Source organism: Protopterus annectens, chromosome 10.part0 (genome assembly GCF_019279795.1).
Source record: "Protopterus annectens isolate FY-2018-M chromosome 10.part0, PAN1.0, whole genome shotgun sequence".
In the NCBI taxonomy this organism is placed as follows: Eukaryota; Metazoa; Chordata; order Ceratodontiformes; family Protopteridae; genus Protopterus; species Protopterus annectens.
The window spans coordinates 1,016,128,242-1,016,154,028 of NC_056744.1; the positions used below are offsets into that span (position 1 = coordinate 1,016,128,242).

Sequence of the window (25,787 nt, forward strand, 5' to 3'; positions counted from 1 at the left end):
TTGGGGTGAGTCAGGGGACCTTATTTATGGTGGGAATTTGTTCCATGCAATAGAGGGATGGTAACTATGGATTTTCAGTAGGTCTTGGGTTGAGCTTAGGAGAGGTCTGGTAGGGGAGTAGTGAGAGATGAGAGAAGATAGACTTGGGCAAAAATCAGGCTGACACAGAATGGAGTGTATGATTTGGAGTTGAGATTGTAGGAACAGGTGAGGTAGTTTGAGCCAGTTCAGGTATTTTAGGGAGAGAGAGTGGTGAGATTTATATGTTTGCTGAGCTGCAAATCTAGCTACTTTGTAGTAGGTTGAGTCTAATTTGGTAAGTAGGGAGGAGTTCAGATTTGCGAGTATTTGGGAACAATAGGTTAAGCATGGTAGAAGGCAGGCATGGGTTAAGAGAAATCCTAGCTTCAGTAGTTAGGAATTTGTTGTTCCTGTACGGTAGTCCTAGCTTTTGGTGTTTTTTTTTATACAACTGTTAATGTGAAGACTGAATTTTAGTTGGTCGTCAATGGTAATGCCAAGGAGTTTTGTGCTAGTTTTGACTTCTATAGGAGTATTGTTTAGGGACCTTATGGAGAAGGAAAGTTGAATATGGTTTGCAGATTTAGGTAGAAAGAGTACTAATTTTGTTTTGTTAGGGTTGAGGATGAGCTGATTATTAGTCAGCGATGTCTCAACTGAGTTGAAAGATGTCTGGGTATTTGTTAGGAGTTCTAAGGGGGAATTAGCAATAGTTATGACTGTAGAGTCATCTGCATATTGGACAATGTTAGAATGAAGACAAGAGGAGTGGAGTGAGTTGATGAATATATTAAAGAGTAGAGGTCCAAGAATGGAACCTTGGGGAACACCAGTTCTTACTGAGAGAGGGGTAAGATAGTGCTGAGTCCCATTGTAGTGACTGCAGCCCATCAGAAAGATAGCTAGAGAACCATGCAACTGTATCGGGGAGAAGTTTAGGTCTACAAGTTTACTAAGGAGCAGAGTGTGAGAGATGGTGTCAAAAGCCTTAGAAAGGTCAAGGAATAGACAGGATATGAGTTTGTGATCTTTTAGCCAGGGCTAAGGTGTTGAGAAATGATAGTAGAGCTGTGGTTGTACTATGCTTGGGACGGAAGCCATGCTGTGTTGGAGTGAGAAGTTTTTCTTGTAAGAGATAATGCATAACTTGTTTGTGTATACATTTCTCAAGGATTTTGGAGAGGGGAGAGGACAGCAATAGGTCTAAAATTAGATATTTCTGTGGAGTTACCTCCTTTATGAATAGGAAGAGTGTAAAACTGTTTCCAGACAGAAGGAACTTTAGACTCAGAGATGGAGTGATTGATTAGTATAGATACAGGCATAGCAAGGGAGTGTGCAGCAATCTGGAGAAAGTAAAAAGGAATATTGTTTGCTGATAGAGAGCATGGCTTGAGCTTTGAGAGTAGAGTTCTGATATAGTCAGTGAAGACAGGTTTGAGAGAGAAGGAGTTTACTAAGATAGTGGTTGAGGGGTGTATAGGGAGGTATGAAGCATTGTTTGAGAGGTCGGGGTTAAATAGTTTGAAAATGGATTCGATAAAGTAGGTGTTGAAGGTATTGGCAGTTTTGGTGAAGTTGGGTTACCTGGATGTAGTATTTGTTTATAGCATTCCAGAATTTTTTTTGGATCAGATTTTAATGTTTTTTGGGGATTACAATAAAAGTCTTTTTTGTCTTTGTTGATAAGTTTTTTGTCTGATTTCTAAACTATTTAAACTTTAGGAGGTCAGCTGGAAGTTTGGTCTGTACCCATGTTTTCCATGCCCCATCTCTGGATTTCATAAGGGTACGGGTGGTTTTAGTTAGCCAGGGTGAAATGTTTGCCTTTAACTGAACTTTTCTCAGTGGGGCTAGAAAAGTTGAGTTGAAGGCATTTACTGCTTCGTTGAGTGGGAGGTGAGTAAGGAAATTCCAGTTAATTCCAGAGAGGAGGGTTAAGTGTCTGGGTTAAAGGTTGAAAGATTACGGCAGGTGATAAGCCGGTGTGATTTGGGGAGGTGGGTGATGTATCGTAGCACTTTTATAGGCGAGTGGTCACTCAGGGCATCAAGTAGAGTTTCAGGGTTATGGTATTTTCTGGGGTTAGAAAGAGGTATCCAATCTATCAAGGAGCTTGAAGAGTGAGTTATCAGTACGGGTAGGTTTAGAGATTAGTTGTGTAAATCCATGGAGGTTTATGTGTTGTGGAGGATTTGGATTATTAAGGTTATGACAATTAATGCTTAAGTCCCCAAGAAGGATAGTTTCATTAGGGAAATTTAGGGAGAGAGATGACAGTATACTTTCCATTAAGGGGATGTTGTCCCCTGGTGAAATGTATATGGCTACTACTGTGATGGTAGTAAAGTCATTGGGTTTTAGGTTTGCTATTAGTATTTCAGCAGGTGTAAAGGAGGGAATTGGTTCTTTAGGAAGGGAGAGAGTGAGGTAGTTAAAATAAAGCAACACTTCCACCTTTTTTCTTTAAGCGATCTTGGTGTAGTATATTATAACCTGGAGGAAGAATGTCTTTATCTTGGTTTTGAGGTTTAAGCCGAGTTTCTGTGACAGAGATAATGTCTGGGGTATGAAGAGATACTCAAGCATGAAACTGGCTTAGTTTGCTGAGCATACTTCGAGTATTGATAGAAGGAGATTTTCTTTTCTGGTATGGATGGTTGATTAGAATTGGGGGTGATATTTTGTGGGGTGTTAGGAATAGCGATAGGACCAGGGTTTGGGTGTACATCACCTGACAAGAGCATAGTCCTTGGGAAGTCATAAGTTTTCATTTTTTGTGGGTAGTTGTGAAAGTATTTTGTTTTATACTTAGATGTACTATGGTTGAAAGGAGGAGTTTTTCTTTTAGGGAGTAGTATATTCATTGGAAGGATAGATGCAGAGATGAGTATGGGTTGCTGAGGGTAAGAAAAGCAGCTTTGGTGAGGATAGGTGGGGGCTTTATGTATAGGAGTTAAGAGTGTGTGAGGTGATGTTATGTTGTGTAGGAGGAGCACTGCAGATAGATGTATGACAGGAATGATCAAGTCTGGCTTGTTTGAAGAGGAGAGGGCTTTAATAGGGTGAGTTGGTTGAGAATTTGGGGAGGGGTTGTAAGGTAGGGAGAGAGTTTGTAGGGGGTGTTAGCTTCTGTAACAGGAAGGGGAGGAGTTTGATGGTTGGGAGGGACCTTGGTTAGGTATAAAGGAAATGATATGGGGGTGGGAGGAGAGCAAAGTGAGCCTGAGCGCAGCGAGGGCGAATGGAGCGGGACTACACCTGGGACAAAGTACAAAAAAAAAATCAGTCAGTACAATCCAGTGTCTGAGAAAGATAAACAGCCCTTCACTCACATTTACAGCACATACTGGTTTTGTAACATGGTTATAACCAACTTAAACTGTGCTATAACATCTCACATCTTAGCAACCCAAAAACATGTTTATCATTCGCTAAATTGTACTAATCCCCAGGTTTGAATACAGACTTCCTTTCTTAGTCTTTCAGTAAATATACAACACCAACAAAACACAAACAGTTGAAAATAAAATCTTTAAATGTATCAACCCAGCAGACCCTTAATTCCACCACAGTTTTTTTTCTTAAGAACTTTGAATGGCTCTCAGTGCCGGATAGGGCTACCTTTTTCTCAAGCATGTCAGTTTTCAAAATCCTAAAACAAGACTACTGTCCACCTTTAAAACAAAAACTTCCTGTTTTAGATACCACATATACACTAAAAGCTCAAAGGTCAACTCTCTCACCATTATATGACCAAGACTCAAAACCACACTAGGCGACTGAGCTTCTTCTTGTTGCGACAAGCTACTTGGAACCACTTACCCACAGAATCAAAAAAACAAGAAACCATCAAAGATTTCAAGAAATCACTTAAACATTTCCTATCCACATCCTCTTGCAGATGCTTCAGAGAAAATGGCTAACAATGCATTAGAAACATAACCAGTATTTTATTTCTCTATCATGCCCCATCCTCACCCATTCCTCTGCTTATCATTTAGAAACAGGTGCAATAACCCCTATGTACTATTGTAAATACTGTGTACTTTCTGCTTTCAAGTACAACACATGCATCATCAATGTACTGTGGAATTGTATGCTTTTTCACTTTATATACACAGGGTCGTAAACCTTAATTCCCATTGGGTACGGATGTAAATAATGACTGAACTCTGTATCAGAGTCTTATAAATACTGGCCATGCAACCTATTGTACTACTGAACCAAAAAGAAAACAACTACAACTCCAAGGAGAAGAAGCTTTAATGTATGACCAAAGTAGTAAAACCCAAGCCGATTGAGCCCTTTCATCCCACTAACATCCAGGGCTTCATCAGAATCGTGCTTGGTAATAGCATACTAAAATTTAAATACCAAACAAACTGGTTTACCTTTACAACACTGAATCACACTGGTGCGATTGCTCATATGAGCGAATCGTAACCACGAAAATCAAAACAGCGACAGTTTTACATGTTCGAAAATCAGCAAACTGAAAAGCAGATTCACTGACTTTCGAACATAAATATCGAAAAAAATGTAAAGAAGTGTAAAGCGGGGGGGCAAGCACCCCTGCACTCCCCTACTTTAATATTGTAACTCCGAGATCGCACTACAGTGGGGAAAGGGACCATTTTCTGATCCCCACTATATTGCAATCCCCCCCAAAATGCCAAATGTGCAAAGAGTGAATGTCACTGTGCATTCGCTCACTGCACATTCGAACCTTTTTGAGTTCAACATTTGCAAACTTTGCAAACGTCCTTTCGCACATCTGCTGTTCGCCCGTGTGCAAAATGCACACATGAAGGTAAAGCAACAAACCACCGCCTCAATCAGTAGCCTTCTAAAAATTTAAAGCAACAAACATGAGAAAACAGTACGTTAAATAGCCAAAATAAAAAGCTGCCCAAGGCAAAGAACCCCCCCCCTGGTAGTGTAGTGGTGTCTAATCGCAACTGCCAAGTCACTTCATTATGAAACAACTTATTTTTCCAGTCTCCACAGTAAGCCATGAAATTAATTTTTTTCCACTACAGAAAACTTAAATTTAGTGAAGATGTAGCAAACAAGAGTGTTTATGGCCAGTGCGCCTCTATCATCCTTTTTACGGATGCTGCAATTTTGTTGATAAATTCTCTTGTTAAGAGCATTGTCAGTCTTTCCTATATAGAAAGCCGAACAAAAACAGCATCTGGCCAGATACACAATTTTGCCAAGTTTACAATTAAATACCTGTGTTTATCCCATTAATAATGCCCCTCCCCCTTCAACTTCATTACCAATAAATGAACACTGTTATGCTGGATGGGGAAGACTGGTCTGATAAGGGAGATTTTTCTGAGCTATGATACAGAATCAGAATTGCCTAGACATGGGTAAGGCCTAGCTGTGTCTTAATAATGGTGGCTGCCAAAAAAAAAACAATTACTAGAAAATGGAAATCAAAATCTAAACCAAATATACCGGAAGTAGTGAACATAGTAACAGTGATAAAACAACTGGAACTGAGATCTTTAAAAAAGGGTAGGAGCAAACTACATAGGAAAAAATGGGAATTGTGTTTGCAGCTGGGAGTGAGTCAATATGGTTTGTGATGTAAAATGCTTGCAACTTGGATCGTGTTGGTGTGGTTTGTTTTCATTTATATAAATGTATGACAGCCTATGTAGTAAGTGATGGCTTAATAAAGATGTTTCTTGTTTAAAAAAGGCAGGAATTGAATAATTTATGTGATATTGCTTATGTTATATGAAATATAGCAATATTTGTGAAGTATAATGTTTATGTTAATATAGTTTGATTACTTTTATATGAATGCAAATTTGCCTATGTCACAAGTGATAATTCAATAAAGGGGTTTGAAAAAAATAAATAAATAAATGAACACTGCTTACAACTGCCACATCTAGATGCACTGTAAGAGAATTCAGAACTAGACATAATGGGTTTTTCTAAAATGTTTTTGATATTTTTCCTGTTCTTGTAAACAAAATAAGGTGCAACAGGAAAACAGACACTAAAACAGTATCTCAATCAAAATGTTCCAATTTCTTCATATTGTTTCTTTAATGTTTTCAGAGTCTGCAGAATAATGTAGCACCACATGATTGGAAAATCTACCTGTTGATGATGTATCGGGACCTGTATTCCTGCAGGAATACGTAACGTGTTGTAAACTGACCTGTATCCTCAGGGTGAGCTTATTAGTGTCAACAGCCATCCACTTTGTGCTCTGGGACAATGTAGAATAGAAAATGCATGTGGCAGTCTTTATGTGCTCTTCATTACAATAGTTTTGATATCAGATTCACTATCAGACACTGAAAGTAGTACAGTAAAAAAAAAAATTGCCCTATGGGATACTTATTCTACTCTGGAAGCAGGGTGAACCATCAGACTTATGATGCTTACACATCATGTGACCTTATCAGACACTGCACCAAAAAAAAAAAGCTAAAGACTGCACTGGCCAACATCTTGGTATCCAAATGGGAGAGTTGGCTCAGACCACTGGGGAAAGGTATAGCGCTGCAGGATGGATATCCCACTGATGAAGACAGCAACAGTGAATAGTACAAATAACATCATGTTACCATCCACACTGTAAAAAATGTAGAGGATACCCAAAGCCGGTATGACCATGCAATCTGGTACATGGAGAAGGTATTCCATACTGTGAGAGTGACTTAGTCCCCTCAAATAGATGTAGCTTCAATCTCAGGGTTTAGATACATTTGTTTTTAAGGGGCTCCCTATGACTTATCAATGAGTTACTTAACTTTTGTCTAGAAAAACTACAGGACTGTGCCTCAGATGAACTGGACTCCCACACATCATCTAGTTTTGTGTGAGGTGTTAAAACATCGCCATTGATGTATTTGGTTAAAGAAGGTACAATGGCTCTGCCAACAAATGGCAAGTTATTCAGCTGATATGGTTTGGAGCTGTAAAACCAAGGTTGTCAATATCATTATGCTACCCCTCCCCTGAAGGACTGCGACTAAGTTCATCCTACTCCACCCAACTCTTCCCAAGACAGACATTCTCAGCCTCCCCACTTCCAGTGCCACAAATGCTCAAACCACTAATCAAACTTGTACCATCTGTCATAGTCAGGGGTTTATCCCTTCATAGCAAGGCACTAGCTTCCACATGCTGTTTTGTACCTGCTGCCTAGATACTGTTTACTGTTAGCCAACTTATCTTGTAACTTACTGATCTTACTGTTTTTGCACTTGATAATGCCTGGCTTCTAAGCTTGCACAAAGGTGTGACATAAAATGATCCTTACACTAGCTTGTTTAACAAACACAAAATGCAGCAGGTGTCCAACCAAATCCTTGATTTTTACCTGAAAGAATTAGCTGTCTACCTAAAAAGAAATGTTAATGCAACAAATCCAATTATCAGCAAAGGTACAGAAACACTACATTGGACGCAACACTAATATCTTATAAATAAAATGCCTTTTCTTGTACTCTACATTAACAAACACATTTTTCAACATGCAGTCAAATACTACATAAAAAGCTCCCTTGAATTATAGCATAACGTAGCATGCCATCCCATGTTTAAAAAGCTACACGACTTTTTTACTATTAGAACATTTAAACAGTTCAAAGCACCACATGGCAAATTGATCTAAAATACCAACCTAATAAACCAAATGTGTTTTGCATTCTCTGCACCATCTTTAACTGTTTTACTTTAACAGTCTACAGCTTTGTGTGTTATTACTAGCTCACTTTGACAATTAGCTCTGTGTCTTCACTGTAAAGGGGCTCTACCCACAGTTGTATTTCTCATTTACAAAAGCGCAAAAATGTAAAAAAAAAGAATGTACGGCTCTACCAAACACTTATAAGGCATTCACCTTTAACCAAGCATTCATCAGTCACAGGAATTAAATGATTTTGCATGCTGTCAAAATGGTAATGTCCATAATCATAATATAACACTCACCACTTGTGGCTTTTTTCAAGGTCCTTATCAGCATTTCCAATTCTTCCTTAGAAAGGGAAGATATAGGCACCTGATAACATAAAATAACTGGTGAACAGCCAAGTCCAGAAACAACACAATTGTAACATTTCTTATTAAAATAAATAACTCACTTGATCTTCCTGTGTTCCGGGTAAGCCATCAAAACCTGAATTTATATTACATACATAGAAAACCTAAAACAGAAAGACCAACACAAAATATTACAACACTGGATATTTGGCAGTCATTTGACTTTTGACTGCTTTACATGTCTGGGTGGAAGAAAGTGTGTTTGAAATGTACCACCAAGATTCCATCCTAACCCAGTACCTTAAAAATCAGAAGTATACCATCATATAGTTTAATAAAAACACATGAATTAATGAATTCAAAACATTGTAGAATAATATCCAGTAAAACAGAAAAGAGCGACCAGACCACAGCTAGCAAAAATCGAGCCAACTTTTATTCCAAAGGATACAAATGGTGAGCGCTTTCGCAGTGAATAACTGCTTCATCAGACAACTTCCTCATTTTACTCCAGTTTAAAAATGCATACAGACCAATCAGAGGTCAATAAAAGTCAATGTAACATCCAATAAAAACTCATTATCATATAGCTAAATATACACAACAATACACAAATATATACACATAAAAATGCATAAATGTATCTTCATATGTCATATGATATTGAAATACATAGTAAACACCTATTTCTTAAGGGGTCTCTTATCTAACATGAGTTTGATAGAAAATTTGTCATTCAACATTGTCATTGTAGAATAATAACGTAGTCTTCTTGGTCAAACTACTAACATGTTTTTTTTTTCCTTAAAGAGTATTCCACCTGGTTTTAAAAATAAATGTTTGCCAAGTTTGTGCACTTGAGGCTTCAATAATAAACATCCGCCCTACCAAGCCTAACCAAATATATACACACATCCACATGGACAGACACATGCCTTCAAAAAACATTTTTTTTTTTGCATCACACTTGTGAATTGAGTAGTAAGTATATACATTGCAAAAATATGTGCGCTTGCATTTTAATTTACAAGCTTTTGTGAATGACCAAGTGTAATGGGATCTTCTAGGTAGCAAGCACTGCGGATCTATTAAAAAGAATGCAAAAGTACATGTACTGTACTTGCTGACTAGAGTAACTTGCTGATCCAGGTGGAGCTTTTTCAGTCTCAGCCTGGGAGTACAAAGTATTTAAGAACAAAGAACTTATTCTTTTCTTGGCCTACAATGCCTTTCTGGCAGAAGGGGACCCAAACTGCCAACAAAAGGCTAAATATCTGTATTTTTTTTTTCATTTATATAACTGTATGATTGCTTACGTTAAGTAATGGTTTAATAAAGATGTTTCTTGTTTAAAAAAAAGGATTTGAATAATTTATGTTGCTCAGGTTATATGATATATAGCAGTATATGTGCAGTATAATGTTTATTAACATTAATTTGTTAATACAGTTTTACATTTATACAAAAGTAATCAAATTGCCTATGTCACAAGTGATAATTCAAGTTTTTAAAAAAAGTTATGTATGCTTTTATATCAATTCCAAGGCAAGTGTTTCATGTTTTAATCCAGACACTCATGCACAAAGCAAAGCAGGTTAGCAGGAGGCTAATTATGGAAGCATGGTTGTTATTACATAAGGGCGGCCACAGTGGTGCAGTGGTTAGCATTGCCGCCTAACAGCAGGAGGTTCTCTGGTTCTATCCTCGACTGGGGTGCCTTCTGTGTGGAGTCTGCATGTCCTCCCTGTGGTCGCATGGGTTTCCTCCCACATCCCAAAGACACACTGTAGGTGGATTGGACACTCTAAATTGGCCCTAGGTGTGTGTGTGAGTGTGTGTGTATGGGCTTTCTGAGGAGGGTTGGGCACCGGGCTGGCAACTCAACACTGTAAAACTCCACTGCCAATCATGAGCAGACAGGTGATCTGCTGTGGCAACCCCTGACTGGGAAAAGCTGAAAGAAGAAGAAGAAGGTTGTTATTACATAAACCAACAGAAGTGATCTAGACAATACTGAAGTTCCTCCTCACAAACAGTTCAATCTACTGGCACTCAAACGAGGTAAGAAGTGAAGTGTAAGGAAACTTAGGTCCATATAACAGGCAAAGTTGAGGATGCTATTTATTTTGTTTGACTTTACAACTGTTAATCGGGTAAGCTGGTCAGAAGACTGTTTTCAGCCATGACTTGGTCCGCAAGGATCAAACAACATATCCTAAGACTTGTACAGAAGATACACAAGTTCAGATGGTAAGAAACAACGTAAATGAATAAAATATAGATGGAGAAATTACTAGTATACATTACAAACAAAACAGCATTAACAAAATTTCTACCTGTGAAAGGAATGGCAGAAGGTCAGAGAATTTAAGAGGATTTAAAAAATTAACGGTTATATTAGATTATTAGATCAAACACTTACCTAACTTAGTGCCCTTTTTATCTGTGGCTGCATACAGTACTCTTGCTGAAATAGCTTTTCAGAATCGGGGATACAAGTTAAGTAGCAAGGTCTCACCAGTAGCCAGGAACCCCAGATCAGACTTAGGCCACCACACACAGTCTTGATATCATTAGTTCAATAACATTATGTAATATGCAGCATTTAAGAATCTGAAAGCCTCTAATTCTAATGACCACAGTTACATTAAGTTTCTCCAGCCGCAAGAGTTAACACCAGCATACTGATGCAGAGAGGACTGCATTACCCTTTTTATTCTATGTAATAGCAACTTACTGCTGATAACACAGCCAGGTGAGAGGATCAAGCAGGCAGTTAGTAGGATAACCATATTAAACAAGGAGAGGACTACACTCAGAATGAAAATAAGTGGAGTGTCTAATGATCAACACATGAATTAGGACATAAAAAGTCAGGATATAGCTTGGAAAAAGCACAGTGAGAAAGGAAGGAGTCTGCAATACAGCCAAGTAGCAAAAATGTGCTCATGGGGATGCAGATGAAGAAAAACATAACAAGAAAAAAGCAAATATGAAAAGTGACAATCTTGGGTACGCATACTGAAAAAGAGAGGAATAGTGACAAAGAAGCATGCTCAAACACTACATAGGCCCAAAAAGGCAATAAAGTATATCTAGGGGATTAAATGACTACAGACAGGAGTTATTATTTACTTATTTTACATTTGTTTACCGGGTAAATCCGACTGGACAGAGGTCCTTTTTCAGCAGAGACCTGGGGAGAAAAGCTCCCGTGCAGACAAAACAGAGTTTAACAATCATGCAGTAAGAATACAGAAGTAGTAATTACAGATAAAACCTTAGTTAACAAATATTTGGGAATTACTACATTGACACCAAATAACAGCTAGATAACAGAAACAAAACTTATGCTGTAAAATTGTGAATGCTTTCAGCTAGAGTAAAGTACAGTTTAAGGGATCCATAAGGCAGTTTTTTTTTTTTTTATGAAGGACATTAGTTAGCAAGAAGATTAAGGGAAGTCTATTAGGTGAGTTGCAGGAACGTAGCCAGGTGTTATTTGGGTTAGCAGCTTATTCCATATTTTTGGAATGTAGTCAGAAAAGACAAAATTCCCAGCTAAGTTTCTGGCTTTGGTGCTGTCTAGAAAGTGCAGGTTACTGGAGCGAAGACACTGAGAGGTAGTATATGAGTGTATACTATTTTGGAGAGCAGGAGGTGCAGAATTTTGTGAGCAAAGGTTGGTTAATTAAAGTGTAGAAGCTGAGGGAGTTTCAAGCCAGTTTAGTTGCTTGAGAGAAGTACAGTGATGTGACCTATAGGAGGCACAAGTAGCAAACTTTGCTATTTTATTATAGCAGGACTCCAGTTTGTCAGTTTTGCGGAGGTTGGTTAGTATTGGTGAGGCGTACAGGAGGGATAAAAGGTGAGTACAGGCTATGCTAGCTTTTGTATTTCTTGTAAGAAATTGTTTGTTCCTATACAGGAGACCTAGTTTCTTGTGGACCTTCTTGATGGTTTGGGTTGTGTGAACATCAAATTTCAAGTTATTGTCAATTTCTACTACAAGCAATTTGGTGTGGGGTACTGAGGTAATCCTAGTTTGATTTTTGGACACAATGGTAAAACACTGGGAAGACAAGGGGGGATCTAGTTGGGCTAAAAAGGACGAGCTTAATTTTGTTGGGAATCAGAATGAGTTTGTAGTTAATGAGCCACATTTCAACATATAGAAATGAATCTTGGGTTATGGAATGGGGGTCTTGTAAAGTGGCGGCTGCACATATTAAGGTTGAATAGTTTGTGTATTGTATCACAAAAGCGTAGGTTGTGGAGGTGCTGAGCTGGTTGGTGAATAGAGAGAACAGCAGAGGTCCAATGAAGGAGCCTTGTGGAACCCCTAACGCAAATAGAAGCAGTGGAGAAAGGTGGTGATGCCACTGAACAGCTTGCAGTTGTCCTGCAAGGTAGCTTTGGAACCATGCGATAGAGGAGCTGCTAAAGTTTAGGGTGGAGAGAATGTTGCTGGGTTTACTGTGATTTACCATGTCAAAGATTTTGGATAGGTCCAAAAATATAGTAGATACATACTGTCCATTGTTTCTATGGAAGTTAACTGTACTGGTCAAGGACAATAGTGCAGTGGTAGTGCTGTGAAAGGGAAGAAAAATGTGTTGGGTGTGTGACAGTAGTCTGTGTGTGAGAAGGTAGTCCATTAGTTGGGTACGCACTACTCTTTCTAGTATTTTGAATAAGGGGATAGGATGGCAATTGGGTGATAATTTGCAAGATCAGTAGAATTACCACTCTTGTGTAGCGGTAGAATATGGGAGGCTTTCCAAATAACAGATACCTGGCCTTCAGATACTGACCAGTTGATAAGTATAGCAACTGGATAGGCTATTGCTTCTGCTGAAATTTGTAGAAAGTCAGATGGGAGGTTATCTGCAACTAGGGTGGCTGGTTTAAGTTTCTGAAGTAGGTTTTTTTCATGAATTTAACAAACACTAGTTGCAAGTTAAAGTGTGATGTGTCGTCTTGGGAGATGGTGCTGTGCTGGGGTGCAAAAAGGGTAGATATGCTGTTTTTGCCTTGAGAGTTTGCTACAGCTTGAATAGTTTCTGTAAAGTATTTATTGAATTGGGTTGCAATATTGTCAGAATTATTAGTTAATGATGGAATGGGGGTAGCGGAACCACCTGGATGAAGTATGTTATTAATTGTGGCCCAGAATTTTTGAGGGTGCTTTATCTGTTTATTCTGGATATTGAGATAGTAATTAATTATGCCTAATCTTTTTTTTTTTTTTTTTTTGCTTTGTTACGCAGTTCTAGGTATGTTTGCCTTGTGAATTGTTTTTTGTTTTTGTGAAATTGCTCCCAAGCCTGGTCTCTAACCTTGAGTAGGGCTCTACATTCTTTAGTTAGCCAGGTTGCATAATTAATTTTAATTGTAATAGTTCTAGGGGGTGCATGGTAGTTTAGTATGTCTAGGAAAGTGGTGTTGAAGAAGTTTACTGCAACTTCTATAGGAAGGTGCTGGAGAGGTTCCCAGTTGCAACTATTTATAGAGGATATGAAAATGCTCGGGCTGAAGTTTTTTTTATTTCTGATTAAGCGGAAGGTGGTCTGGATAGATTGGTGAGTACAGATCCTCAGAAGAAAGGTTGGCTGCTGGTCACTTAGGCTGTTGGGGAGAGCCTGAAAGTGATGCTAGGGAGGGGTTACTAACCAAAATCCAGTCGAGGATTGACTGACGTTTGGAAGATTTGTCTGTCCTTTTAGAGGAAGTGATGAGTTGGGTAAACCTGTGGAGGTTAATATGGGATGATGGACTATGTGAGGCGCATTAAGCCAGTCAATACTGAAGTAACCCATCAGGATTGTTTTTGTGGGAAGGACATAGAGGTCCGGTGAAGTAAATTTTCTAAAGTGGGAATACAGTTTCCTGGTGGAATATAACCAATGATGTTAATGTGCTTTTTTTATGGTTAATTTTTAATTTGGCAAATATAAGTTCTGTGTTATTAAATTCAGAAGTAGGTAGGTTTAAGAGGTCTAGTAAATTTTCTAAAGTGGGAATATTGTTTCCTGGTGGAATATAACCAATGATGTTAATGTGCTTTTTTATGGTTTATTTTTAATTTGGCAAATATAAGTTCTGTGTTATTAAATTCAGAAGTAGGTAGGTTTAAGAGGTCTAGTATTAGGTGGCTTTCAAAGAGGATTAATACTCCCCCGCCCTTTCTTGTTACTCTGTCTTTACGTAGAATATTCTATTCAGGAGCTGCTATTTCATTGTTTTTATTGTTGAAGCCATGTTTCAGTTAATATTACTATATCAGGTGAATATAGAGAGTAGGGCATGCAGGACATGAACTTTATTTGCAATGCTCCTTACATTCTTGTTACGGAGAAATATGGAAGACTTGTTTTTCTGGTGTAGTTTTGAGACTGATATAGTTTTTGCTGACTACTGTGTCGGGTGGTGGCATGGGGCCAGGATTTGGGCGTATATCACCAGATCGGTTTAATTGATTAGATAAGTGTAAATAGAGTCTGACAAGCTTGTTTAGTAGTTTGTCTTGTCTTTTTTTTTTGGAGGTATTAGAAAAGTTTTTTAGAGAATGGAATCTATTTAGATGACAGCCCTTGGAGAAATGGGAAAGTGCTACAGCATAGTTAGAAGGTTTGTTTAGGAGTATTATTAGTGGAATAGTTTGCCAGGGTGGGAGTACTGCCGTGTTGTAGTAGAGTGTGGTATGAGGTGAAGGAGTATAAGCATAATAGCAATGAACTAGTGACATGTGAAAGTGAGTCTTGTATAGGGGAAGCATTTTATTAGGGCAGTTTGAATGTTATTGTATGTAGTGAGATAGGTATTTTATCTACGCTATAGCTAGACTGTACGTGTAATGGTTAGTGTGTGGATATGCAGTTAAGCTGGAGGTGTATATGCGAGTAGAGAGTACAGTTTACATTAGGAACATGCGAGTCATTGGTATTACAGCAAACGGAGTACAATGACTTTTAGTAGTCAGTAATTATAGTGAAACTTTGCAAAGCTAGGCCAACATAAAAAGTATGAAAGCAGTTCTTTCACAGGTCACACAACATATTGATCCCATGAGGAGTAATTCAGATCAGGGAGTAGGCAAGGTTTACAGGACGGACACAAAAATCATGAGTACATACAGAAGCCAAATACTTGCAATGACAAATCTTCAAGATCCATGTCCGTTAACTTCAACTGATAGCAATGGCTGCCGCAGGCATTAATCAGCTCAGGTTGAGGGTGGCAGACTCTGAGCAGCTCAGCATCTAAAACTTTTCCAGGCTAGCTGGCTCCTCCCCTTTACCTATAACCCTAAGTGTAGAACTCCTCCTCTCCAGATCTTTTTTGTTGCATGCAAGATGTAACAGCATCTAGTAAAGGTCCAAGCTACCATTTACATTTCTAGCAGATTTGAAGATTTCTGGCGTATCTTGAATTTTCAGGAGCTGCATTTCAGCATACTCATCTTCCCAGTCACTGTCAATTGCTGCATCTTCACTTAAGGTCAGTCTTTTCTTTGTTACTCTGATTTTTTGCTCTCCTCTTCTTGGCATTCTTCCACATTTCTTCCAGGTTAAATTTTTACTGTGCAGTTTCTACAAGTTTTTGTACTATCACGTTGCCAGAATACTACTATTTGGAAGTCGTAGTAATGAACTGATTATTGTATTGACAGCAGGTTCATAGGTTGGTACTAGGCTATCGGCCCTAGGGCCTATACAAGCCTAGCCATAATAATTCCCTGGCTACTTCTTCCCACACTATTTACTTCCCTGGACCCCTGTCTAGCAGGGCGACTGACGTGATCCCCGGGGTGAATTTCCTTTCTCCCATCCAATCATCAAGGTTCCGTTTGAAGAGGGCCAAAGAGGCACTCTGCTTGATATGTATGGGCAGTCTATTCCAGAGTCTGGGGAGTCTCTGGGTCAGGAACCTATCCTTCCAGCATGTTTTGTTTATTGTGATGACAAGATTTAGATCCCTGGAGCATGTGGCTCTGAGGGATTGGGATTTCTTTACGTGTAGCATGTCCAACAGCTCTGGGTTTGACATGGCCTTGTATGTTAAGCAGAGATCGCCTTGGAGTAGACAATATGCGACAGAGTATAGCTGGAGTTTTTTAAGGTGGTCAGCATAGGGCATCTGCTTTAGGCCTGTGATTCTTTTAGTGAGGTATTTCTGTGGCCTTTCCAGTTGTTGCAGATGTCTTGAGAGGTACATACCCAAATGGGGCGTTGTATTCTATAATGGGTCTAATGAGGGATGAGTACAGTGGGACAATAACCTCCTTTTTTATGGATGAAAAGCCCTTAGTGATGAGGTGTGCCACATAGAAGGATTTCCTGACTGCTGTGGCGATGTGGTTATTGAAAGTGAAACCACTGTCCACCTGTGTCCCTAAGTTTCTTATCACACTTTCAGTGTTTAGTGTACTGCCACCTATGTGATAATTCACAGGTACATGTTTTTTCCCAAAGGGGATAACTATACATTTCTTGGCATTGAGCTTCAGCCCATGGCTCTGGCACCAAGCATCTGTTTCTGTAAGGCCCTTTTGTAGAGTATCCACATAATTTGGGGATTCAATAATGGCTCCTAGTTTGCAGTCATCTGCGAACTTTGTTAGTCAGAGTCCCTTAGTGTTGGCCTGTACTTCAGAGAAGTAGATGCCAAACAAGAGAGGTCCCAGGACTGAACCCTGAGGTACACTCCACTTGTCACTTGTCTGGAGCTGGACTTGGAGTCAGCTACTTTTACAGTGTGGGATCTGTCAGTAAGCCAGTTGGCAACCCATCAAGTGACGTAGGGATTAATGCCCAGCTTAGTAAGTTTATCTATGATTCCAGAGTGGGGGAAGGTGTCAAAGGCCTTGGCGAGGGCCAGATAGGCTGTGTGGACTACCTTACCCTTGTCCATGGCTCTGGAGACTGATTCGAAGAAGTCAATAAGGTTCAGGAGACAAGATCGGCCCTTCATGAACCCAAACTGGATGGGGTCCAGTGTTTTAAGGTTGCCAATGTCTTTGTTTATAAGTGCCATGATAATACATTCCATGGCCTAGCTGATCAGGCTTGTCAGACTGATGGGGCGGTAGTTCCCGGGATCCAAGGTGGATCCCCCTTTGTGGAGTGGGATAACTGTAGCTGTGCGCAACTCAGTGGGCACAAAGCCTGAGGTGAGGCTATGATTAAACATGACACTTAGGTGAGGTGCCAGTTCATTTTGTAGTTCATGTAGTACACAGACCGGGATGTCACTGGTCCCATGGATGCTGTATTCTTAGCTTTGGAAAGTGCGCTTTTTACCTGTGTGGCCGTTATTACTGGAATTTGGCAATCTTCCAGTATTGAGATGGGCCATTTAGGGGGCGAGAGGGGGGGTGAAGTTGGTACTGAATCGATCTGCCAGGTTATTAGCAATATCCTTGGGATCAGTATATTTAATGCCATTCTGTTGTAGCTCAGAGCAGATCTGAGCATTGCCATTTAGATTCTTGACATAGTTATAGAATGCCTTGTGGTTGTCTTTGGAATCTTTGGCAATTTTATTTTCGCAACTAGCTTTGGAGGATTTTATGAGGGATCTCAGCTTCTTACTGAGGCTGGTAAGGGAGTTTTTTGCATCTTGGGATTTTCCTCTTTTCTGCAACAGTTTTTTCCTTTTGTTGTAAAGTTTGTTTATGGCAGGGGACCACCAGATTGGCTTCCTTTTTTTGGAGGAGAGCATCTTGGTTCTATTTGGGATGACACAATTCATGCATGAGTGGATGTGCCCGTACAGTGCCTTAGTGTAGGACTCAGCTGTCGAACATTCAGTTCCCATCTGCATGGGTGTCATGAAATTTGTAACTTCTGACTTGAGTAGCATGAAGTTGGCCTTGGAGAAGTTTTTTATGGAGGTGTCCTTACTGGGGGGTGGTGGTGGGATGTGGATGTTAAGGGTGATTAGCTTATGGTCTGACCTGACCAACGAGGGGGTGACCATAGGTGTGGAGCATCGATTTCCCATGTTGGTAATGACCAGGTCTAAGATATTGGAGCCCCTGGTGGGACTATAAATTAGTTGATCCAGGGCATTGGAATTTATGAATTCCAAGAACCGTTGGGCAAAGGTGTTGATGCACGAGTAGTTTTCCCAGTTAATGGCAGGGTAGTTGAAATCAGCCAGTATTAGGGTGTTTGGTTGTATATTAATATTTTCCAATTTGTTTAGAAAGGTGTAGTGAAAATCATGGGGCATGGTGGGGGATCTTTAGCAAGCTACAATTTGGATTGCAGTCTTTCCTAGTGTTAGTTGCACCTGGAGAATTTCAGAAGCATTGTGTTGGGCAACTAACCTGGTGGTGTGAATATCCTTGGTGAATACGGACACTCCTCCACCTTTAGCATTTCGATCTTGGTTTGGTAGCCGAAAAGTGTGGTAAGAGTTGTAGCCTGGTATTGCTAGGGTGCTCTCTGGAGCCTTGAACCAGGTCTCAGTTACTGCACAGATATCGATGTTCTCCATTTTTAGGAGTGCCTCAAGAGAGAGAGTGCATTTTGACGTTTAGACTTCTAGCATTGAGTAGCATTACCTTCAGATTTTGCATGCTTGTACCTGTTACAGTGGTGGTTTTGTCCTTTGACAGGGACCTACTTATACTACAGTTAATTTGCATTTTGATGTTTAACTGCATACGTACCCATGTTTGTGTCTTTATCTAGGCCCAACTATGTCTTTTCCAAGTTTAACAGAATTTTCCTGTCTTGGCCCTCTCATCAGCCCTGTTCTGGCTTCAGAGTCAGTTGTAGCCATGTCCATTTTTTCAGACTTTGCTTGGAATGTCAACTTAAATCAGCTTGCTGGACTGACATCTTCAGGGTCAGCTTTCTCATCATGGTCAGACATGGATCAACACATCTGGTGTTGACACCTCAGTGGCTGTGGCTTGGTTACAGGAGCAAATGCTGTAGTTAGAGGATCAAATGCTGGAAGTTCTCAGTCCACGTTCAACTGCTTTCAGATCAATACATTAGGCATAGATTTCCACAATGACTTTAACCTTTGTTCCAACAATGAACAAATTCCACTCAAAAAGTACAGCTGTATAAGCTCTTACCTTAGGCTTTCTTGAGAGTCTAGTACAAAAAAACACCTTTCAGAAATTGTTTGACTTCAAACCTAGAAGAAACGAGCAGATTCACTGGCAGATAACCAGAGATGGCTGACAAATGAGCTTTAATACGTATGCCAGACCAGAATTGAGCATCTCACAAAAATAAGAATTCTCAGAAAGAGAATTCCGTTCATATCTGTGACACCAAACAGAAAATCTCTTCCACTTAACCACACAGGACTTCCAACTAGTGCGTTTCCTGGCAACCTGCAAAAAGAATCAAAACACTAAAACCCAAAGTGTCAAATGAAAGGTAAGTAAATGTGGGTGAAAGTGAAATCCCTTGTTCTCTATGACAGGATCTATCCAGTGAGGTAACTTGTGATTACCACTGGCCAGAAGAAATAAAAGGGGGAACCACTGCTGTCCTTGCCAAAAGAAATGCACCAACAAGCTTCTGGGCCTGTCCCACATGATTTTGTGCGAGATTCTTGGTAGCAAAAGAAGAGAAGACAGACATATAGAAATGTTCCCTTCCAGGAAAAAGACAGGGCCCACTTTCTAAGCTAGAGCACTTTGGAACACAATCTGGGAAGCTGCCTGTTTACAGGGAAGACAAAAAGACCGACATGAGGTGTACCACACCAATGTACAATGTCCAGGAATATCTCCCTGTGAAGCATCCATTTGGGAGGGTCTGCCCTTGACCTCTTCAAACTGTCTGCCAAAAGACTGTGATCTGGGGATATGTGGACTACCTGAAGGATTATAGTTGATTGCAAATTGCAAAATTCCAAGCCTGAAGAGCCAGTCTGCAAATAAAGTATGACTTTGTGCCCCCTTACATATGTACCACAAAACCATGGTACTGTCTGTGAAAATTCTCAAAGAACCTGGGACCCAAAGGGAGTACATATACAGCATGCACAGATGAAACCAGAGCTCTCATCTCTGACACTGATACGGTCCACCAGTTCTTGGAAGACCCGACTCTCTGAACCCTGATGCCATTGGAAGAGACTCCCCAACTCTGATCTGAAGCATCTGTATACAGATCCCAAATGGAAAAAGGAGCCTGAAAAGGCATGTCAGGATTCACAGAAATCTGAGGAATCCACCAGACCACGTCAAGCTTGATAGAAGGCAAGAGAGGGATGAGAAAGTTCAGAGAATGGCAGTGTTGAAACTAAACAGTTCTAAGATATCACTGAAACTTCATGTTCAGTCTGGTGGATGCCATGAACCTCTGAGCTCGAAGAAATTGTCTTGCAAGTGCCACATGAAGATGTAGAAGAGACTGGAAATAAATAGTTAAGGAAAGGACCTTGGGAAGAGGAAGCAAAGCCATCACCAAAGTCTGAATCCTGAAACCCAGAAAAACCTAATCTTGAGAAGGGGTCAGAACAGACATTTCGAAATTTAAAGTGAACCACATACTGTGGAGCAGAAGCATAGTACATTCTAAATTCTGAAGCAGAAGCTGCTAAGAGGGGGCTTAAATCAGAAGGCTGTCCACCTAAGGGATAATTTGAACTCCCTGAAGTCTGCAGAAGGCTACCGCCAAGACAGGACATTTGGTAAAAACTCAGAGCTGTAAACAGTCCAAAAGGCAAAGCAGAGAAATGATAAGTTCAGGAGGAAAGAGAAAAACATAACCTGAAGAGAAGGTGAATAGCAATATGAAGGTAGGCATCCTTTGGATCTAGAGACACCAGGGAAGGTCTGAGAAAGCAACAGAGGAAACGGAGATTGAATAGACAACTTCTTGAATGAGGGTACTTCTAGAAATGTGTTGAGAAAGGAGATCCAGAACAGGCCTCCAATATCTCTGCTCCCTGGGAACCAGGAACATATGGGAATAAAACTCTTTGTCTTACTGACAGGGAGGAATAGGTTGAATGGTTCCTTGGATCAAAAGGTCTTGACCTGAAGGCAAGAGGAAGTTGGCAAATGTTTAAGGGGGGAAGGAGGGAGTTCCATGCCATGAAATAACCCTTCTGAATAATGGAAAGCACCCAGGATCTGTGTTGATTTGTTGCCAAACTGGCAAAGACATTCAGTCTGAAGGAAAGAATAATCTGGGTGAGGGGCAGATGCGGATGAATGGCAAACAGAGGCAAATATGTCAGGAAAAGAAGGCTTTTTACCCTTAGCACCCTGAAAAAGACTTATCAAGAAAACTACTCTTAGAATATCTCTTACCTTTGGGAGACTGTCTTCGATGCCTACATACAAAGGGAGATTAAGACGGGTAATTGCTCCAAAATTTAGAACAGAAGGGAAGATCCGTTTAAGGTCCTACATGACCTTTCCCTTATTCTGCAAGGTCTTGAAGAGCTCATCAGTAGCAAAAGCAAGCAGATTCTGATTGCCCACAGGATACTTCAATAACTTAGCCTTAATGTTTTTAGGGAGGGATTGTAACCTTTACCAGGAATACCTAATAGACCCTGACACAGCAGCCATAGAAAAGGCATCAGCAGCATCATAACTGCATCTCACAGAGTGATGAGCTACCTGGGAAAGACAGCTCAAAAGGGAAACAGCAGAAGACTTCACTTCTGAATCAAACAAATCAGACAAAAGTCATCCAAGTTCAGACAGAAGAACCAATGCATACCTCATCATATGGGTCTGGTAGTTTATGATCCTGAAAGCCAAGGTGGCAGATGTATAAACTTTTTTCCCATACTTGTCCATAGCCTTACTGTCATTGGCAGAGGATAAACGTTTAGAAAAGGAGAGTAACTTAAAAGGCTTATCAGAAGCCAAAGAAATTACTTGCAGGGTCAGAAGGGCTTTTATATAATAAAAAAAAATGTTGAGCCTCAAGCACTTCATAGAACTTAAGATTCTTTTGGAACAGGAGGCTGGGAGTCAAGAGCAAGGGAAGCAGAGGAAGGAATATCCAAGAGGGCATTCAACACTAGAGGGACTGCAAAAGGCCACAGCAAGTCAATCTGCAAGAGATCACAGTACCTCTGCTGGGTATCAGTAATACCACAGCGCAAAAGGGGAATGGATCTGAGAAGAGAAGGCCAGGGACTCTTCCCCAGAATCCAACTCCATATCCTCTTCAGACGAATCAGAATCCCAATGGCATTTAGAAGGTGTAGAAGACTAGGAACAGAGGAAAGAACAGATAGCCCCAGGGCAGGCTTCAAAGCCATAAGGGCTTTGAAAAGACCCTGAGTGAAGTCCTGCCATTCTTTGTGTGGGTCCTCAGCTACCTGAGCCACATGTCTGTTTTTGTTTCATACAGACCGAGGAGATTCAAACCCCTGGCTGACTTCAAAAAGGGAACCAGGAACCTTTCCTTAACAAGAATCTGGGGAATCCCCCTAGACCACTCCAAAATAATCTGCAGTTCTCCCTCCTTGTCTGCAGCAGATATAGGCACAGCCTCAGTGGATATGCGGATGGGCAGATCCATGTAGGCCCCCAGCTGGGTTGCACCACAGGAGATTGGCATTGGTGCTGAATAGTCCTGGAGTTCTTCATCCAACCCGGAGATATCCAAAAGAGACTGGGCAGCAGAAGTCTTGGTACAAGTCTTTTTATTGCATTTTTCCTTCCTGAATGACATGTAAAAGGTAACACAACCAAATAGAAGAAACCACAATGGGGTACTTATCTTTCAAAGGCTCAATAACTGAAAACACATCTAACAACTTGCAGACTAAATTCAAAGTTGCATTCAGACTGGCAGCAAAGTTGTTCTGAGGACTGGGCACTCATACATTACTTATGTACCCTTATGCCTTAGATGCAGGACATATGACCAACATAAGGCACCTGGAAGGAGCCAAGACTATTATGCTGGCCAGGCGTTTGTCTATTCTTGGCAGGACATCCATTTATTACAGAATACTGCAACAGCAATAAGGAAAGACATCATTAGATGTTCCTGAATGCTACCTTGACTAAAAGGCTGCACTGTCAAAAGTTCCTACCAATTCCAGCCCGTACTGCTTCAGCAGGATAGAGAGAAGCTCGTCGACTTGGACCTCTTCTATCAGGATTGGACCATGCCAATGGTGACACATTCCACCACCAAACATGTTTCTCTAGGTTTGAAATGGAGCTATTGGCAATGATGGAGTCTGATTCAATTCTGAGATTGACCCTTCATGGGACAGGGGTTACCTTGTCTCAAAGTAAAAATCAGCATTCAGGGTGGATATTCATGTGCCCTTGTTCAGTTTGGTGCTGAGCTCCTCAGCACAGCTCAAGAAAGTCAGTCACTGTTGCTCATTATTAAACTCAGTAGAAAATAAGGTAGATGTTGACATTTCTTGTTTAGCTATTTGGATCAACCTTCTCAATCTCTACATGAGCCTTGATGGAGTCTCCCCAGTTCTTTTACTGTATTTCTTTGAACTGCTCAGCTCTTTGGATACACTTGCACATCACCCTACCAGTCCCGCATTAGGTTATGGACAGCTATTTGCACAAGTTTCCCTTTGGAGTACAATCACAGAGCCAAAACCAGCTTCAACACATTGCCTGCTAGGACAAAAATGAAAATTAACTGAAGTAAACTTACATAATATCTTTACAAATAGCTAGTATTTAATATGGTACAAATTTACGTATGCTGTTTCCATCCCCCCCCCCTTCCCCGTTCCATCAGCTGGTAGAACAGTGAAACAGAAGCTTATGCAGACATTCACCCAAGGTCACTAAAGCACTGTGTCACAAAATGGAGCATTAGCCACCCTTCTTTCCAGTTCTGACTTAAGGCGAAATTTATTTAATAATGCAATACCAATTTTTGTAAGAACGTCCACCTGTTTTCCTGTTAACATTTTTGGTAGAATAGAGTTCTAGATTAGTTTGGGCAAGTTTTCAGCTGAACCTATCACCTAATGGGGTCATTATTTTGGTCCTTCCAACTCCGCATGTGGGAACAATTCAGTTTTTGCAATGGTTGATTTGAATCATCTCATAAAACTTTCTTTAAAAATTTAAAAATTCTTCCTCTTTTTTTGTACATATGGAAGACAGTTAAACAGGTGATACATACTCCATGGTCAACTTTTGATACAAAAAGCCAGGAGTTGCTTGTTCCTGGTGTTCTCTGGATTACATTCATGAAACATCTTTCAGCGAGGGTGAAACTCTTATTCCAAAACCCACAGACAATGTGTATATATAAATCTATAGTTATGTACAACTTCAATGAATATTAAGAAAGGGTGGTTATCTCTGGTTTAGTTTGCCACATTTCTGCATGCTTTCAGTCTAAAACATGCCCAGTTCTTCTTACCTGCAGATTTTCTCTGTCAGACCAATGTTTTAAAGAAGTCTATTAGTGGTGTAGCCTCAAAGATAGGCTGCCCAGCATGCTGCATCTGCTCATTACTACTACACTTAGGCTGGTTGCATCACAGTTTTCAGGTAATCCACAGATCCTTCTTTCTTTTGCAACAGTCTCATCAGATCTTTGGGTGCTACAAAGTATCAGGTGGTCTATCTGAACTTTATGAAATTGCAGCCAAACTTCAGGCATCAACAACTTTACAGTTTTAGTAGTACTTGCATATCTTTACAGTTTTAGTAGTACTTGCGTATCTTTACAGTTTTAGTAGTACTTGCGTATGCCTATTCTGGATCTTTACATCATACATCCTGCAGTACCTGGCCCTTGCCCCACTACAACATTCTTTATATAAACATCTACCTGCATTATGGAAGGATTGTCACTGTTCATGTTCCATACAGCGTTCAAGGCTCTGTTCCTTTGCAATTAGCACACATCTCATTTGAGGCAAGGTGCTAAGATGGGAGCCTTATGCATGCTAATGCTCAAATTCAAATCCTTCCTTCATTCTATTTCTGCCACGATTATTCAGAGTGAGTCCTAATAGCGAATCCATCTTGGATGTACTCTGTTAGAATCCTTAGCTTAGTCTTCATCTAAGCCAAATCATTTCTGCGCCCCTTACCCATAATAAGGTGCCTTTTCTTGGCAAGGGCCAGTTGGTCAAGGGAAGGACCGATGGTCAAAAGGCAGTTGGGACAATAATAACAAAGTCCAGGTCTTCTTTTCTTATTGCGTGGTTCCATAAGTTTCCTTTATGGCTTAGTCAGTCTAATCACACCCATTGTAGAGAGCAACTTTACCTACCATTCCAGTTGAATATAACCTCTGTTTTGGGCAAGATTTTTCAATTCCTACCCCCCCCCCCCCTTTGCTAGCAGGAGGCACAATGACATCTCAGAGCTAAGAAGGCAGCACAGTCCTACCCTTTTTTTGGAAGTCCTTATTCTAGCTCCTTGTATTTTTGTCCTTCCTTTGAGGACAAACTATGAAAACAGAATTTTTTCATAGGTTCATAGGAGATTAATACACTAATGGCTTACAAGCCCTTACAAGCCTAGCCAACATAATCCAATTTTACCCAATATATATGGCCCCTATTGGCAAGAGGACTGCATGAATTTGAGCATATGCATTGAGTATCTTACAGGCTGCCCCTGTCCATAAGGGAAACGAGCAATACCTCAGGTGTAAATTTGCAATTCCCCATCCATTGATCCAAACTGCTTTTGAAGAGGGCCAGGGAAGGGCTTAATGTGAATAGGAAGCCTGTTCCAAAGAAGGGGCAATCTCCAAGACACAAATGTCTCACCACCATGTTATGTTTAAGTC

General features: G+C 40.3%; 1 protein-coding gene across 1 annotated transcript in view; it reads right to left on the reverse strand.

Annotated features, from left to right (window-relative positions):
* The window catches only part of TRMT13 (tRNA methyltransferase 13 homolog), a 780,528-nt gene that overhangs the window by 517,400 nt on the left and 237,341 nt on the right, over nt 1–25,787 (reverse strand). The window contains exons 4-5 of the mRNA XM_044085778.1: nt 8,142–8,204; nt 7,990–8,059 (exon numbers count right to left, since the gene is read on the reverse strand). Of these exons, the coding sequence (XP_043941713.1) occupies nt 7,990–8,059; nt 8,142–8,204 (133 nt within the window). The remainder of the gene's footprint in view (nt 1–7,989; nt 8,060–8,141; nt 8,205–25,787) is intronic.